At 36.6% G+C, this 16,400-nt stretch overlaps 1 protein-coding gene across 1 annotated transcript in view; it reads left to right on the forward strand.

Annotated features, from left to right (window-relative positions):
- The window catches only part of RPAP2 (RNA polymerase II associated protein 2), a gene marked incomplete at its 5' end in the record, with an annotated part of 37,241 nt that extends 22,149 nt beyond the window's left edge, over nt 1-15,092 (forward strand). The window contains one exon of the mRNA XM_009877749.1: nt 14,921-15,092. Within this exon, the coding sequence (XP_009876051.1) occupies nt 14,921-15,092 (172 nt within the window). The remainder of the gene's footprint in view (nt 1-14,920) is intronic.
- Nucleotides 15,093-16,400: the final 1,308 nt, after the last annotated feature.

Genomic DNA, 16,400 nt, shown 5'->3' on the forward strand with positions numbered 1-16,400 from the left:
AAAACACTACTGTGTTGCTGTAGTGCTGTTGCACAGGAAGGTGAGACTGTGGATTTCATTGCAGTGCACACAGCTGTGGTCTTGTTCCATTCTAGTATTTCTTACTCTGAATGGGAGATTTGGATGTGCTGTGTAACTTCTATGCGTGCCCAGCACAACCCCTCTGAGGTGAGTCCAGGGTAGTAAGTTCCCCTTTACAGTTCTGGTCCTTGACCTCGTCAGCAGGAGCAGAGCCTCAGAACGTGCTGTGCCCTGGACTTCTGTTGCATGGGGTTAGGGCTGGCACAGCTCCAAAAGCTGTTTTCTCTGCACCTGCCAGTTTTGCTGCCCAGTGCAAGGGAAGAGCAGGGCCATGGCTTTGTGCCCTGTGTCTTGGAAATCCCTCCAAGAGATAAAAACCTGCACGTTCCCAGCAGCTCTATGTGCAGGCATTCAGAGCGAAGTCGTGCCCAGCTGTGCAGAGCTTGTGTGCCAAGTGCATCACCAGTTACAAGTTGTCCTTCCTGGTGATGTTCTGACTAATTGTTCTGTAAGAATCTAGAAATATTTTACGTTGAACGTAATTTTAGATCTTCTGTTTAGTCCGCCTTGGAAACTTTATATTCCAAATGTACTTGTGAATTAAGAATATGGTAGCAGGGAGAGTACTCTCCTCTGCCACTTCATTTTTGCCTTTTGTGTGAGTAAACGAGATTTTTGTTGTAACTACTGTTTCAACCCTCTGAAAAACAGCATGCTAGATTTCGTCAGGCTGTTTATCGTGTTGGCTCTTCGGGGAGCTAACTCGGTCTGTGGAGTGCATGTCCTGCAACAACTGTGTGCTGGTCGAGCAGATGGAAAAATTGGCCAGCCCTATCAGAGAGAGAACCATTTAAAATTTGTGCTTCTTGAGAAGGTATATACTTGGAAGATTTCTTTTGCAAAGGCACGTATTTCCTCCTTCCATAATTGCTGCGTACAGCTTTGCTTAATGGAAGTCCTGTCATAGGCAGAATAAGGTGTAATTACACGGTAATCCCCACTGTTAACAGCTGTCCTAAACTTGGTTTTAGACTAAATGTATTTAGTCTAACTAAACTTTATCCACTGAGCAAGCTGAACTGTTAATTTTGCAACTGAATCCTGAAGCTGTTGCCCTATGAAAATATACTTGCTTCCTTATTAATAATTAATCTTAATACATTCAATGCAAACATTTTTTTTATCATGAAACATTCCCCATCTGTTAAAAGAAAAACATGACTTTGACACACGCACTTGCATCTTTTATTTTCAGAGGTTTAACTTTATCTTAGTAAACTTTCTAAAGAACAGCCTACATTAATGGGGATGTGACACATAGGCAGTGTTTTTGACTTACAGGAAACTTCATCATAAGATGAAAACCAGTGTTGATTTGGCTTGTTGTTTCTAAACCAAAAATAAATTCAGAGGCACACATCATTGGAAAGTTTACTTCGGCTTCCTAGCATGTGAACTCTGGGTATTTTGTACCGGCAGAATTAATTAATTCAGAAAGGCAAATTATTGTTTATGTTGTAATTGGTAGTGGGCAGTACACAGATGAACTGGAGACTTGTTTTGTTTTTCTAATAATTTAGGAATGGAGGGGAAAAGGAGTTTGTACTCTTCTTGTTAATTTGTTACTTCTTAAGATATAGAAACATCTGGACACCCAGTGATCTCATCCAGTGTGACAGTGAAGCTCTCAGAATTTACAGATAATCCAAGCTGGCAGATTTAGTATCAGGGTGCAGCTGCCTCTTTTTGACGCAAAGTGTGTAATTGAAATAAATACTTGGGATAAGATGGCAATGATTATTTAACAGAATGTTTTATGAATAAACATAAAATAACTATATGTTCATAAATTTTTGTGTGGCATAGTACAAACAAACTAGAACAATCGTATCTGTAAACAGTACCTGTTCTTCTCTTCCCATTCCTTCCCAAAAGTGTGCCCTAATGGGCTGGTAGCAGTCAGAGCTAATCTGTATGTGGGAGTCCAGAAACTTGCAAAGTGTATAATTACATACTGAGATGCAAAACCAGCATTAGTGCAAAAGCTGTACAGATGTTGGATTGTTTAGAGGCTTGGGATCTCAGTACGTTTCATTTCGTTTTGATGTGTAACACGTCATACCTTGCGTTCCACAGAAATGCATCTGTCGCTCTGTCTCTTCTGCCCTTTCTATCCATCTCTGTCCATCTGAACATTTTAAGACAACGTTGAATAGTTCTAACTTGTTCATCATAAAATTCAGTTATTTCTGAGATGAGATACTCATTTAAAAGGATAAGGAGTAGCTGAGTTTCATGTGGCTCTTCGTATTTGTTTCAAAACTCATATTCTGCTGGTTTTAGGTATATATTTAGGTCAGTATACTTTTACAAATCAATGTTAATAGTGTTCTTCTGTTATAGAGATGGTAAAATTGACATTAAGGGTAGAACAGTGATTTACTGGAGATCATCAAGTCAGTACCAGGTCTGGAAATAAAACAATTAAACAGATAAAGTAGTTTGAGGTGTTTGTTGTTTGTGGTTTGGTTTGGTTTTGGTTTTTTTTGAACCTGCTGTAAGCTGTTATGTCTGGGAAGAGGTGCTTAAGAATCCTTCATTTTGGGGGATTTTTAAGAATATCATTTTGAGCAGTCCAAAACTGCACTGGAAACGGCAAGCAGAAAAATATTAGAGGTCCTTACGTTTAAGTTCTGAAGAAAAAAAAAATTGGGTACAGTGGAAGCAAGTCTATTCCTAGCATGTCTCTTTACTCAGCTGCATTATTCCGCGTGCTTGATTTGTATACTGGACTGAAAGGCAGATAATCAACTTACAGTGTTAGAAAGTTGTGAAACAAAATTATGATCAATTTTATGATCATTGTTTCCATAGCAATTGAGTACAGGTGAGTACATTTTATAAAGTCAAGTACTGACAAATTATTTACCTAAGCATATTGCATTGTAGTTATTTTAACTGAAAGCCAGTATATTCTGTTTAAACTTTATTGAGTTTTTTTAATGTCATTGAGACGATGAATTGATATGAATAGATTACCTGTACATGGCAGCAATTGCAAGAAATGGATGTATGTGAAACAATGTTTAATTCATAAAATGTAACAGGTTTGTATATAAAAGCATTTTTTAGATATTATATAGTCCCAGTGTAAATGCACAACAATTTATACAACAGTGTATATTTTACAAAGTACATAAAAGGTTCAGGCTCTCAAAAGCTCACATCTTAGCATTTTTTAATCTTACAGAGGCTTATACCTGTAGTTAATTTCATGTAACTAAATTACCCAAAGACTTCAATGGCATAGATTCCAATATTTGAGAGATGTCACAGGAAAACTTTGTGGAATGTAAATAGTGAGGAGTAGAAGACTGAAAAGGATGAAAGGATCAATTTTAAAATAGATTTTAAATTGATTGAATTTAAAAATTTTACTAAGTTGAAAAAGAGGGAGAAGTGGGAACAAATGCTAGGACTGAGAAGTACCTTTGATCTGTCAGCTGGTTAGCAGGGAACAGACTTCAAATAAATGGAGCTCTTTAAACAAGGCCTGTCCTTGAAATGTGTACCTAAGAAACTTAGATTTGTTAGAGAGAAACAGCTGATAGTGATTTCTTCTGGATTTATATTGTGAACTTTTTTCTTTGCCTTGGCTTTGTGCAGATAAGTAAGCTAAATCAAAACCTTTTGGAACAAATCCCTGTATGAATCTAAGTGCTTTATGTGGCAGACAGTGTTATAGAAGCTCTGATGCTTCCTGTCTGTGAACTGATGTTGTAGTAATAACTTGAAATATGGTAACATAGAGGTAGGTACCATATTCCATTTGGTTTTTAAAAATTCATCCTGCAGTCATATCTATTAATACAAAATGGTGAAACACAGTCTCTGGTCCAGCTAAACTTTGTATGAAGAGTACTCTGGATAAGAAACCATATATGTCCTTGAGCTGGGTTTAGTGTTTCCCTAGTCATCTTGTCTGGCTAGAGATATTTGTAATCCTCTGTTAAAGAAATCTGGAAGCTCTGATTGCTTGAGTAATTGGTTCTTGCCAGGCCTGTATTGTGTTGATGACAGTCTTGGTAGTAATTTTAAAATAAAATTTCTAAATACCACTCTAACAGGATGTTATTACTGTAAGTTTAAAGGAGTCACGGGTCTCTGAATTTGTCACCTGCCTTGTAACATCAAGGTGTTTCCAGAGTGTTGGCTGTCTTCTTTCTAGTGAGAAGGCTATAGCCTGGGCTTAAAACAGCGATCCCCAGTACTTAATGAAGCCAACTGCTTAGTGTGGCAGGATCAGCATAATGCTGGCAAATGCTTGTAGAGAATGTGACGTTATTTTGCACCTGCTGAATGTATAAGTCCTTTCCTGGACAATTGCCAAGGGAACTGCCTTTAATTTATGTGTGCATTTATAAGGTCAGGAAGCTTGTTCAGAGGGAAACCTGTAGGAGAGATACCATGTGGGAAGAAGCAGTGTTGATGCCTGCATTGCAAGGGCTAAAATAATTGTACAGAACTGTAGACCTGTAAATTTTCTCTTGGCTGAATAGAAATTGTTGCTGTCAGGTTTATATGCTACTGGTTGCTTACAAGGAACTGAAATTTGGAAATGCCATTTACTAGTTACTTTCTTAAAATAATTGTATTATGTAATTAATTATGTTGCGGTAAAATAGTATGAGTTACGTGAATAGAGAGTTTCAGATTTTTATCTATTTTTTGAGGCATTTTTAATTTAAAATTTTTGGTTATTTGTATATACAGCGTACATTGTAAGGCGCGTCATCTTCAAGTGTATATTGTACAGAACTAACACAAATAGCACTAGATGGCAATACTGAATTGTTACACCATTTAATGAAATGTCTTGTGACCATTTCTTTGAACACACTATGTATTCAGACTTATTCTGGGTATTTCTTTGCATTAGACTTTCATTTGCCTGTAAAATTAATTACTGACTTAATGATGTAAATAGTTTGTATATTTTTTTAATATATGAAAGTGTTTTGTCCTTCATCAAAGGTCATCAGATGTTAATATATCAGAGGTTAATATATTTTGAGGACAGTCTGAATTTACTTGGGATTTTTCCTTTTCTGTATCTTCTTGTTTCAATGCAACATTATACAAAATCTTTTCACTGCGGGATCTTTAAAGTGATACAGCTGGCTGTTAACAACTAACAGCTGGCAGCTGATGGAGTGATCCTTAACTTTCAGGGGAGAGGAAGAAGGTAGCATAAACAATCCCTTATCCTGCTGTTCAGGCAGCTAGGTTTGTTTGCTAGGTTAAAAAAAAAATCCAGAACATTTGCATTGTATTAAATCCATTTTAAATAAACAGTTTCTGTACCTGGTAAGGCAGCTATAAGCCTGTTGCCTCAACACATCTCCCCTGCATAGTACAGTAGGAACACTGGAGCGTCTTTCAAAAAATTTCCTTATGCAGCGTAACAGAAAAAAACCAGAAAACGGACTCTGATATGGTAGGGTAGAGTAGAACAAAGTATTTTGCAAATGTTCACTTGGCCTCCAAAGCTCATGTGAGGAGAGCGTGATATGGCTCGAGGGAGCTCTGCTGCAGAGCCTGGTCCCCAGCGCCTGACCTGGCCCCTGAGCACCCCCCTGGGAAGGCGCAGCAGCGGTGCTTGGGCTGGCACAGCGGTAGGTGCGCCTCAGGTTGTTTTCTGAATTACCAGTTGCCTATTTGGATGCAAATAACTGACTGAGGGGAGGGAAGAAAATTTTAAAAAACCCAAACAGATCTATTGCCTCTTTGTCAGTTATTAGTAAGCACTTTTATCAAATGGTTAGATAAACCTTCGGCACTGTAGATACTATTTGCTTTTACTGTTAGTTGTATCCATCCAGCTGTACCGCAAGTGGAATTTTGGCCCCATTAAAAAGGAATGAAAATTGATTTATGTCTGAACACCAACTCTATGAAAAGTAGGTGTGGCAGGTGAACTTCAAAAGAGGAAAAGCATATACTTTGTGTAAGCATATACATGCGCATGTATGAAAGAGAACATCTTTCTTTACCAGACTTGTAGAAGATGCATAGATAAAAATGAAGATAGTGGAAACAAGTAACAAAGTTAACTTTTGGATGAACCTGAAGTTTAACTTTTGGATGAACCTGAAGTTTTGCCCCATTCTTGGATTATGTAGGAATTCCAGTCATTGATTTTGAATCTGTGTTTGTAGCATTGATTTAAACATAGTGGACAAAAAATTGAAACTATGAATAATTTAGTTTCTTTTGCCTTTGGAGGATTAAAGTGTCTGTGCTGGATTCTGTGGACAAGTCAGTACACAATAATGAAAGGAAGTTAAATAAATAAAACATAACTTGTACTTTAGCTACAAAATTCTTGTCTTTATAATGAGAATAGCATCTCCAGGCTATATTTAAAACTAGACCAGAATTACCCTTTTTCCTCAGTAAGAAAACTGCCTATTTATTTCTGTTAGTTATTATCATTCAACACTGTGGGCTTCAGTGTTTTATCATTCATTAAGAAAATAGAATGTAGGAAAAAAAACGGGAAGTTTAAAGATAATTGCCCCTGAATACTGTCTTCCCTCTTTGACCAATAGGTTATACTAACGAAAGGCCTCAAATCAGACATTGCTTTAGTTTCAGAGTTGCAAATTACACTGATCATAATTACTTTTTTTTCCCTGCACTAGTAGCGTTCAGTTTAAAAGAAAGCTTAATTCCAGAGATTCACTTAAATACTTTTGCATCTTGTTTGTAAGTTAGATGCTTCCAGTTTGAGATTGTCTGTCAAATATTAATGTGTTCTAATGGAAAATGTTCACTCTAGAGACAGTCTTTTGCTTTTAAGGTTTTTCTAAAATGTTGAGGTTTTTTAATCATGCTCAAACTGAAGTTATAAGAAACAAGTGGGGGTTTTAACCAAAACTGTGAGCATTAACAGCTAAATTACATAAGTTCAGGCTGTAATGTTTTCTAATTTTTGAATATATGTTAAAACAGTATGACTGTATAACTACTTAATTATACCAAAGGTTGTAATTTTTTAAGCTCCCTGGTGTTGCATTGTTAACTTACAAGTACACTCATGTTGGGCTTCAAATCGGCTTTCCATCAGATAGAAACTTTCCTCTGATAGATACATTATGCTTTAGGGTCTTTGGAAACTCCTGCTGTGATTTAAGGTACTTTAGTAAAAAAATTGCTGTCCCTAGACAAGTATGTTGTATCCAGGGGTATACTGGTGAGGGACTTAACCTGAAATAAAGCAAGCAGTCAGTATATTGTGAAGAGCATTCAGAATTACAGCGATGCTTTGACTTATTCTTTTGGTAGGGGTTCATGAAGTGGGTAAACACGGCAAGCTCATCCCATCAGCTGAAGCACTATGATTGTGTTTGATACACTGGCAACACTCCAGTTGTATGTACAGGCAGATGGTGTATGGGTTGCAGTGCACATCTATTTCAATGAGTTTTATTGCTGATCTGTAACACTTGTTGTAATGACTTGCTGTACCCATTTGATTAAAACAAAAAATTACTTTTACTTAATCAGTTGCCTTGGAGACTTCCTTCACAGGAATGTAATTAAAAGTGGAATGTAAGACTGTGTTCTATAAAACTGCTGTATTAAAAGAATGGCATTTCTGATTAATAAGATTTTTATTGCATTGTTAAGTCCATCAAATCTTTAACGTACTAGTAGTGCAAATACATTTGAAGGGTTTTTTTTAAAAAACAAACAAACAAAAAAGCACACAAAACCAAAACACCTCAGTCCTTGATTTTAATGCAGTAAAACACATTATAATGGCATGGTTATCCCCATTCATAAATTTAATGTGGCTTTGTGTATTTCTAGAGGATTTTTTAACACTAAATGAGATTAACTATTACTGAGAATGACTGCAGTATCATACTGATACTTAGTTTTTTAAAATCTATTCAGAAGTTGATTTCAATCTGTGGATGAGGTTTTGTGCTATCTTTTCCATTTGCAACGCAAGCGACAGGAAAACTACTGTAGACAGCTGCTGAAGGAGTCATTCTCTTAATGAAATTAAAGTACCTTGTATTCCTGAAACAACTTTAGGGGCTCCTGTGTAAGTAATGGCATCCCTCTTGGTGTAACCTGCCTTTGGTCTAAAACGTATTACAATATGCTCAGCTTGGCTGTCCACCTGTCTAGTGCAGAAGGGCTTGTTCTGGGCTCCTCAGTGGAGCACCTTGTCACCGGTCTTGCACAGGATCAGTCGGAAAAAACATTCCCTCTCCCATGTGTTTTGATCTGTGCAGCACCATCACAGTTGAGGGGAGACCTTATCACCCTCTACAGCTGCCTGAAGGGAGGTTGTAACGAGGCGGGCGTTGGTCTGTTCTCCCTAGTGGCGAGGGATAGGACAAGGGGAAATGGCCTCAAGTTGCACCAGGGGAGGTTCAGGTTGGATATTAGGAAGAATTTCTTTACTTTAAAGGGTTGTCAGGCACTGGAACAGCCTGCCCAAGGAGGCGATTGAGTCACCATCCCTGGAGGTGTTTAAGAGACGGGTAGATGTTGTGTTGAGGAACACGGCTTAGGAGTGTTGATAGGGCTAGGACAAAGGTTGGACTTGATGATCTTGAAGGTTTCTTCCAGCTGAAAATGTTCTATGATTCTGTGAATCCTCTGTACCGTGTAGAAGCAATCAGAGATGATTTCCCCTATGGTTTCAACTCAGAACAGTAGGTACAGAGCTGGGAAGAAGAGTATGTTAATACTCCTTGTAATTCTCAAAAGCTGTTGATATTTAGGTAATACTGTTTAAAAAAAATACATGGAGGGTGGAAAGTTGGAAGTCTTGTGGCATTGCAACTTAATTCTTCTAAGTACCAATTAATTATTCATAAAGATGGGCTGTCGTACATTCATGACTTTGGTTTTCCAAATCTAGAGCTGACTCCTAATAGTCTTGCAAGTGTGAGTTTTGAATAGAAATTTGACAGACTTCCAGGTTAATTTCCATTATCTATGACCCACAATTAAAGACTTTAGACTTCAATAAGCAGCTCTGCTTTTAGAGACATTTGATCACACACACAAAAAGAGCACTGGGTTGCTAACCAGTCCTTGCTGAATCCCAGCAGCACACTTCAGTGCAGATTTTCCATTAAAATACTTTTCATTTGTGTGTGAATATTAACAGTACCCTGGAAGACTTTTAGTATAAAGGGGTTTTCTGTTCAGATAGGGTTCTGTTTAATGCTTTAGTGTAGTATTTGACAGGTCATAATCAATGGCTCTCTGCAGCGTGTTTCCTGCACAGTTGCATTTGTTCATGTTTTTAGCATCATTTCTCTTAAATCAGTCCTTGTTAACAATGTAGCATGGCTTTATGTCTTAGCAATAGAGCAAATATGCTTTAGCGTAGTGCTAACAGCACATTGCTGGAGTGGCTGATTGATCCCTCAGAACCTTTAATAGCTCTGTTAAATCACCCGAACTGGTAGAGTCTTGTAAGCACTTTTACTCTTTGTTAAGTGGACATAGTGCATGTTACCAGACTGTCAGCTCAAATGCTTGTGGGATGAAAGGGGCAGATTGCTCATAGCCATAGTGCAATTTGTGTCTTTGTGTCCAAAGGCAGCAACAGAAATCCGTTGGACTTCCTTGCAGGTAGGGAGCCTTAGCCAGGAGTCCATTGACGACACCTCAGTCAGAGGCTGTAGCACGTATGCGGTGCTCTGTGCTTGCGTTTTTGTTGGCAAAGGAAAGGTGCTGCCTGCAGTTGCTGCAAGCTCTTGCTTCACTTCCATGTTCTGAAATGAGTGTTCAAGAAATTTTGTGATCGTTAGTGCAACTCTGTCATTCCGATAGAAGACTAGTTATCAGTCATCTGAGTTACCATCATCTTAAAAAATTGTCTTACGTGCCTAAAACAAAAGGTAGAAAGAAACAATCAAAAAAACCAACAACTTTTAAGTTGTGATGGTTACATTAAGAGTTTTATTCACAGTGCTCATATGCCTGTAACTAGCAAAAATGTTTATATCCTGCTTTTCAAAGCTTTCTATGGAAGGATTTGTTCTGTTATTCTGCTTTGTAATTCTGTTCACGTGCAACAAGAGGTAAGGAACTGAAATAATGGTGTTCAGATCCATGTGTTCTGCCACAGTCAGTGGCTTTTATTTTTTCTTTAATCTTCTGCCATTAGAAAAAGTTAGGAAGACTGTCAATACTTACCTTTTTCTAGGAGTTTATTGTTACACATTTGAAAATAAGCACGTGGCTTTTTTTTCATGAGCGTAGAATGAGCTTTGCATGATATTGGATAAATTTATGTGCACTCAAATTCCCAACGCTTTTGGTGCAATTTTAAGTGACTGATTTTGGGGAAGGAAAATGAACTCAACTCTTAGGTGGTTGTGTTCTTACTCTTTTTTTCAGGCATCTGTGTCAGAGAGCTGTAACTGGCTGCTATCACAGTGCTGGCTTTGAAAATTTAACTTTTTACAAAGGGGATCACAAAATTCATCATAAACAGAAAGTCTAGAAAGGTTTCACTGAGGTCCAGCATCTGAGGAGAGGAGGGTACTGTACAATTAGGGTTGTGGGTTAGTGTGTTGGTGGTTTTTTTTAGAAAGTACATTCATACCTTTGGATAGAAAGTGCAAATTAGTGCTTTTAACTACAGAAGAATATTACTCCACCATGTTCTTCTCTGAGTATATTCAGCTCTCTTGGTTAAGCAATGCATAGATCTAAGAATGCATTGTGCACACTACCATATCAGTTAATGGTATTTACTCCATATTATGTTCTGACTTCTGAAAATATTTTCATTTAGGTTAAACTCCTAAATATACTTGTCAAATGTTTATGCAAGGCGACTAATTCATAAAAGGCTTTGGTCTTGAACTGAAGCACTGAAACCATGTCAACATTTTGTGGGAGCCAGATGTCATTTAATAGCTTGGTCTTCACCTCAATTTCAGGGTTTTTTTCTTGAACAGGTAACATATGTGGAATAGCCAGCAAATATTAATTATATCAATCAGATATAGTTTGACATTTTTGATGCTTTTTTAAACTTTACAAAGACCTTTTAGCATGTGGTGTAAGTGGGTGTGCAGGAAACGACACTGTTGCATGAAGTCGGATGTGCACTGTGCTACTTTTCCATGAACTAAGCATGATTGTTTCTTGTTAAGGGGTGTGCTGAAGGCAGGCCTCTGAAGCAGGGAGGTGTAGCTTTGGACAGTAACATTTATGTTTGTGTGCTTCTGTAGGAGATTGGTTTAAAATCACTTAATCCTTTGGCTTGTGTTTATTTTTATTTTACTTTATTCACAAAAGTTGTTCCAGGATAATGTTGCAACATGTGAAAGAAGTAATAGAAGAGCAGAATTTACATTTTTTTCATTGTTGCAGTAGCCAGTTGCTATTATTGTAGTCTCTAGTATCCTATTTCCTCTTTCTATTCTATCTCTTCGAAGATGCTTCAGAGTTTGGAGGCAACTCCATGATCCTTGAACTGAAATCCTGTATATCATTACATTAAATTAGTCATGATACTTTTTTCAGAGATAGGGTTGTTGGAGCTTTTAGTGACTTGAAGATACTGATTCCAAATACTGTTCTGGCTTATTTGCATGCAACTATGGTTTAATAAGACCCTCCCTCAAAATGAAAAGTATTCACAATTGGATTTGTGATTTTTGGACCGAGGCCACTAGGTTTTGTAAAGTACTTCATGACAGACAGGACTGAGTTGTTTCTTCCTTGATGAGAAGGATGGCAGTATTGGTCTCAGTCATACATATATTCATAAATGTTTGATACGTCCCAGCTAGACACAATTTTTAACTAATTGCTAAAACCTTACACATCCCTTACTGAATTACTTTCCGATTTAGTCTCCTCCTTATCAGATAATCAGTAGCTTAATTAGTTTTTGAACAAAGTTCAGGTAAGGAAAAAAAAATTGATCCACAGCTAAACTGTGTGTCTTTTTTTTTTTTTTTTTAAATTAGTTTCTCAGTGTTTAATGCCTGGCAGCGTCTCTGACAACAGCAATACTATTTTCTTTTGTAATGGCATCTATAATAGCTACTCCTTAAACCGTGTGCCTTAAACAGGGTCTGATAGTTAGGACATGTTTGTAATTCATGAAATTAATATCACAGACTCCAGTTCAGAAAACATATTTTTTAAAAAATAGTTTTGTGTATGAAGATTTTAGTTTTGGAATACTACTTAAAATAGCACAAGTTTCCTGCTGTTTTTGAAAACTAGTCTTCTTAAGCATAAGGCAGGAGGAAGAAAATTCAGCTAAAAATGCATGTAAATTTGCAACATGGCCAAGAAAGTGTTTTGCAATGCTACAGCCACCTGGCACTAGCGCTCGAGAAGTCATGACTGTTTATGCCACCAGTCTCTCTTCATAGATAACCAACTTAATCCTGAGAAGGGCAAACTGAAGACCATAATAAAGCAACTCCAGGTCTTTCTCCCACTATCTTTGTCTCCAGACTAACACTCTGGAGTGGTCACTCTGATCCTCTATCAGCACTTCCTCTACTCCCTGCTGATAAAGCGTCATAATGCAAAAATCATCCTCCAGACTGCTGACGCTGGGCAGAGGCACTCCCTTTTACCAGCTTAATAGTAACTGCCATACTTCTCACCAAGGAAGAAACAACTGGGTCCTGTCTGTCGTCAAGTACTTTACAAAACTAGTGGCCTCAGTCCAAAAATCACAAATCCAATTGGGAATACTTTTCATTTTGAGGGGGGGTTTGTAAAGATGCCACATCTTTACTTTGAGCATCTCTTCCCACCAAGTATCAGTGTTTGATAGATGAAATATCTAACTAAATGTGCATACTGAAATAGAATCCAAAAAGAAATAGAAAATAATTTAACTCATTACAAATCTATTTATTAATCAATTTTTTTTTAAGTTTATCACTGTATTAAGGGACTCTATTTACTGTATCTTGTAAGATCCTTTGTTTGTGTTCTGCCACTATTTTTGCTTAGGTTAAAAGAATCTTCTTTTATGTTCAGCTTTCTTCATGTGGAGGTGGTGTTAAAACCAGTGGCTGCAGGGGCATCGGTCTCAGTCATCACTCCCTTAAAGGCTTTCCGAGATGGAACTTTTTAGGAAGCTGTAGACTACCTTGAGTTTCTTATTAAAAATACATAATTTCACAAACGTATTCTGAAATAACTCTTTCCTATATAGTGTCATGACATTATTGATCTAAATACAGTATTTGAGACAAAGTAACTGTTGCTGGGATATGAGTTCTTGTTAAGTGATCTTGTCAGTAACATTTTGTGCTGAAGTTATTTAGCATTCAGCATAAGCTTTAATAGTTTTATTCATTAAAGATTTTTTTAAAGTATTTTGCAACAGAAATATGCAAGAAAAAGAAAGGATTTCTGGATTAAAAAAATAGATTTGAATAAAATCAAAGCACAGATGAAAACTGACAGCTCAACATTTCACTTCATCTCTGTACACGTAGATGATCTGCATGATGATGGTTCCTTCCAGTCTGAGGAATACATCTCAGCAGCAGCACTACGCGTACTTGATTTTGGATCCTTTTGAAGATAATACCCTCTGTTGCTCTTCTTGTTGATTCTGCAACTAAATGCAGTATACAGTGTAGTGTGTGCCTTGCAGTTTCCATGATTTCAGATGATTAATAACATTCTCTTTGGGGATGTGCACCAATGCCTTGTTTATTTCCATTGTCTGTTCTCATATATGTACTTAAATCTCCTAACTGGCAACTCCTTTCAACTTCCATTCACTGTAATTTTTAAAATCAGTAGAAGCTGGATGAACTCCCGTCTGCTCAGCAGTTCAGAAAATCAGGCTTGAATTGAAGATTGTCTGTAAAACTTTGTTGCTAAATAGCAAATACTGAACGGCCAAGTATTGTTTGAATTTCAAAGCTAAACTTCATGGGCCAGTTTTTGTATTTTTCTGAAGTACTCTAAGACTGCAGGCACGTGGAGATTTTAAGCACTTGATTTTGTTACCAACACAGAAAATAATTTCACCTTAGCAAATCTTTGCTGTAGTATCAGCTTAAAACTGAAGTTTAGGATCCTGTATGAAAACATCTCAGGATTAAATTAGCTTCGTTTTAGTTTTATCCAGCTTTCTTAAGATAGTTCAGTGTGTAAGACGCATAATTTAAACTGCTTTAAGGTGCAGACTGTCAAAACTAAGAAATCTAGTTGCTCTGATTACTTGCTCAAATTGCTTTATTTAATTTGGTGTCTCGTGCCTGTGTGCATCAAGTAAAATTAATAATATTCTAAAACACATCTGTGAGACACTTCTATATTTTTGGCAAAATCTCAGCTTAAAGCAATATACATTTCCTATTTTACCATAATGTGTGTTTTGTGGCGGACAGAACAGGGCGAGAATCGTCCAAGTCGGTGACCCTCTTGAATGTCTTCATGAAGTTTGACAACGTGTCACTTACACTTAGGTACAGCCTCTGTCAAGAAGCCCTGTTAGTGATTTGTAGTTAAAATAATCTTCTTAGTTCCTGTAATAACATTTTGCACTTCATTCTAAATTTTGTTTGTCTATGTTGTGTAACATCAATATGCAACTAGTTAGAGGAATACAAACTACTACCCCATTTATTTTCCTAATTATTGGGTTTCTTTACTTTCACTGCGTCTAGATAAATATTCCTGGTTTGGTACAGGTGATATTGTATATAATACATACAATCTCATGTACTGTAACGACTGAAGCATGGCGGTAGAACCTGTTTTCTGTATGGTTGTTTGAACACACAAGCTTTGCTTTTTTTTCACTTTACACTGAAAAGTTGCTTTTCTCTATCAAATATGTTTTGGGATTTTTTTCCAGATTGTCACAAATTAATCCACTTTTCAAGAATACAAGCCCAGTGTACACACAGTTCCTGACTACGTTGTTGGACGAACTGCATTTCAAGAAAGAAGATCTGGAAAGTTTAACAAGAATATTTAGAAAGGACTTCCTACTTGATTGGTCAGTCAATTTTAAACTATTTGCATGACATAAAAGCAAACCAGTTAACAACAGTTTTGATATTCAGCATTTTGTAAGTATGCACAGTAACTACAGATCATATCAGCCACAGGACAAAATATGTGGAGTACATTTTAAAGAAAGATATACGGTATGGAAATGAGTGTTATATTTATGTCACTTACAGTAAATGCCAGCTTCTTACTTATCACTTTAATCTTTTGAGAATATATAGTTGGTTTACTGCAATTTTGGTTGAAATTTTTATTTAAGTTCTACTATAATTTATTAAAAAAAACCCTCTGTGGCTACAATGGCTAAGCCTCAGCAGAGTTTTTTATTATTAAAATGAAATTATATTCAGTCTTTGTGATACAAAATTGAGCTAAAAGTCATGTATTTTTTGCGTAATGCTGAGATTACATTTTGCATTCTGGGTAGGCTGAAAAAATTAAGAGCAAATTATTTATGCTGATCATATTCAATTGATTCAATGAATATAGCATTAGAGTATTTAATTAATTAGTGTGTTAACATTACTGATCTCACTCCTTTGTTCCCCACAGAATAAGGTGATCATCTGAACATCTCCTGTTATCTGAAACAGTAGCACAGAGAACATCACTTTCGATTGTTGGAACTTTTTTTTAAAAATGAAAAACAAAATTTGGTATCAGTTGTACTTCTTGCACTTCTGCTTTTGCATTTCCTTCCTGTGATTTAGAGTTTTCAAGTGTTATGGAGAACCTGGCTGCAATGCAGTTGTTCAAGGTATGCATGAACATTTGTGGATCATCTGAAAACTAGTCTATTTAAAAGCAGTAGAAGAGAATTTGGATAGGTTTGGTTTTTTGCCTTGCTTGGAAAATTTTCATCCAAAACTTATCCAAAGAAATTGGGAAAAGAGGAGAAGAAAAAGCCTGTTAGCCCAGTGTGTTAAGAGCACTGCTGCTGGTATTTTTCCAGTTGACCCAATGTGTGAAGAAGTAATCTTTAAGAGTTAAGATGATAGCACACAAAGATGTCAGATCTATAGCTTGTTTATCTTGCTACTTCTCAGATTTAACTTGTGTAAAGTTTATAAATAAACAGCCTTTGTTTGTCACTACTTTGGACTTTAAAATGTATTTTAGTAACTAAAAAGTTACTTTTTGGCTTTCAGTAGTAATTTCGTTTAAGAGTTGTTGTTTTTAGACTGCGTGTTTAGACTTGTTTCTGTCACTAACTGATTATAAAATGCAATTTAAAACTAATCCACTAGTAATTCTTAATGATTCCATAATATGATTTATTGCCTAGTTTTCAATTCAGAGGACACTGTCCTTTGAGAGACCTG

The sequence above is a fragment of the Apaloderma vittatum genome, unplaced genomic scaffold (genome assembly GCF_000703405.1).
Source record: "Apaloderma vittatum isolate BGI_N311 unplaced genomic scaffold, ASM70340v1 scaffold24771, whole genome shotgun sequence".
Lineage (NCBI taxonomy): Eukaryota > Metazoa > Chordata > Aves > Trogoniformes > Trogonidae > Apaloderma > Apaloderma vittatum.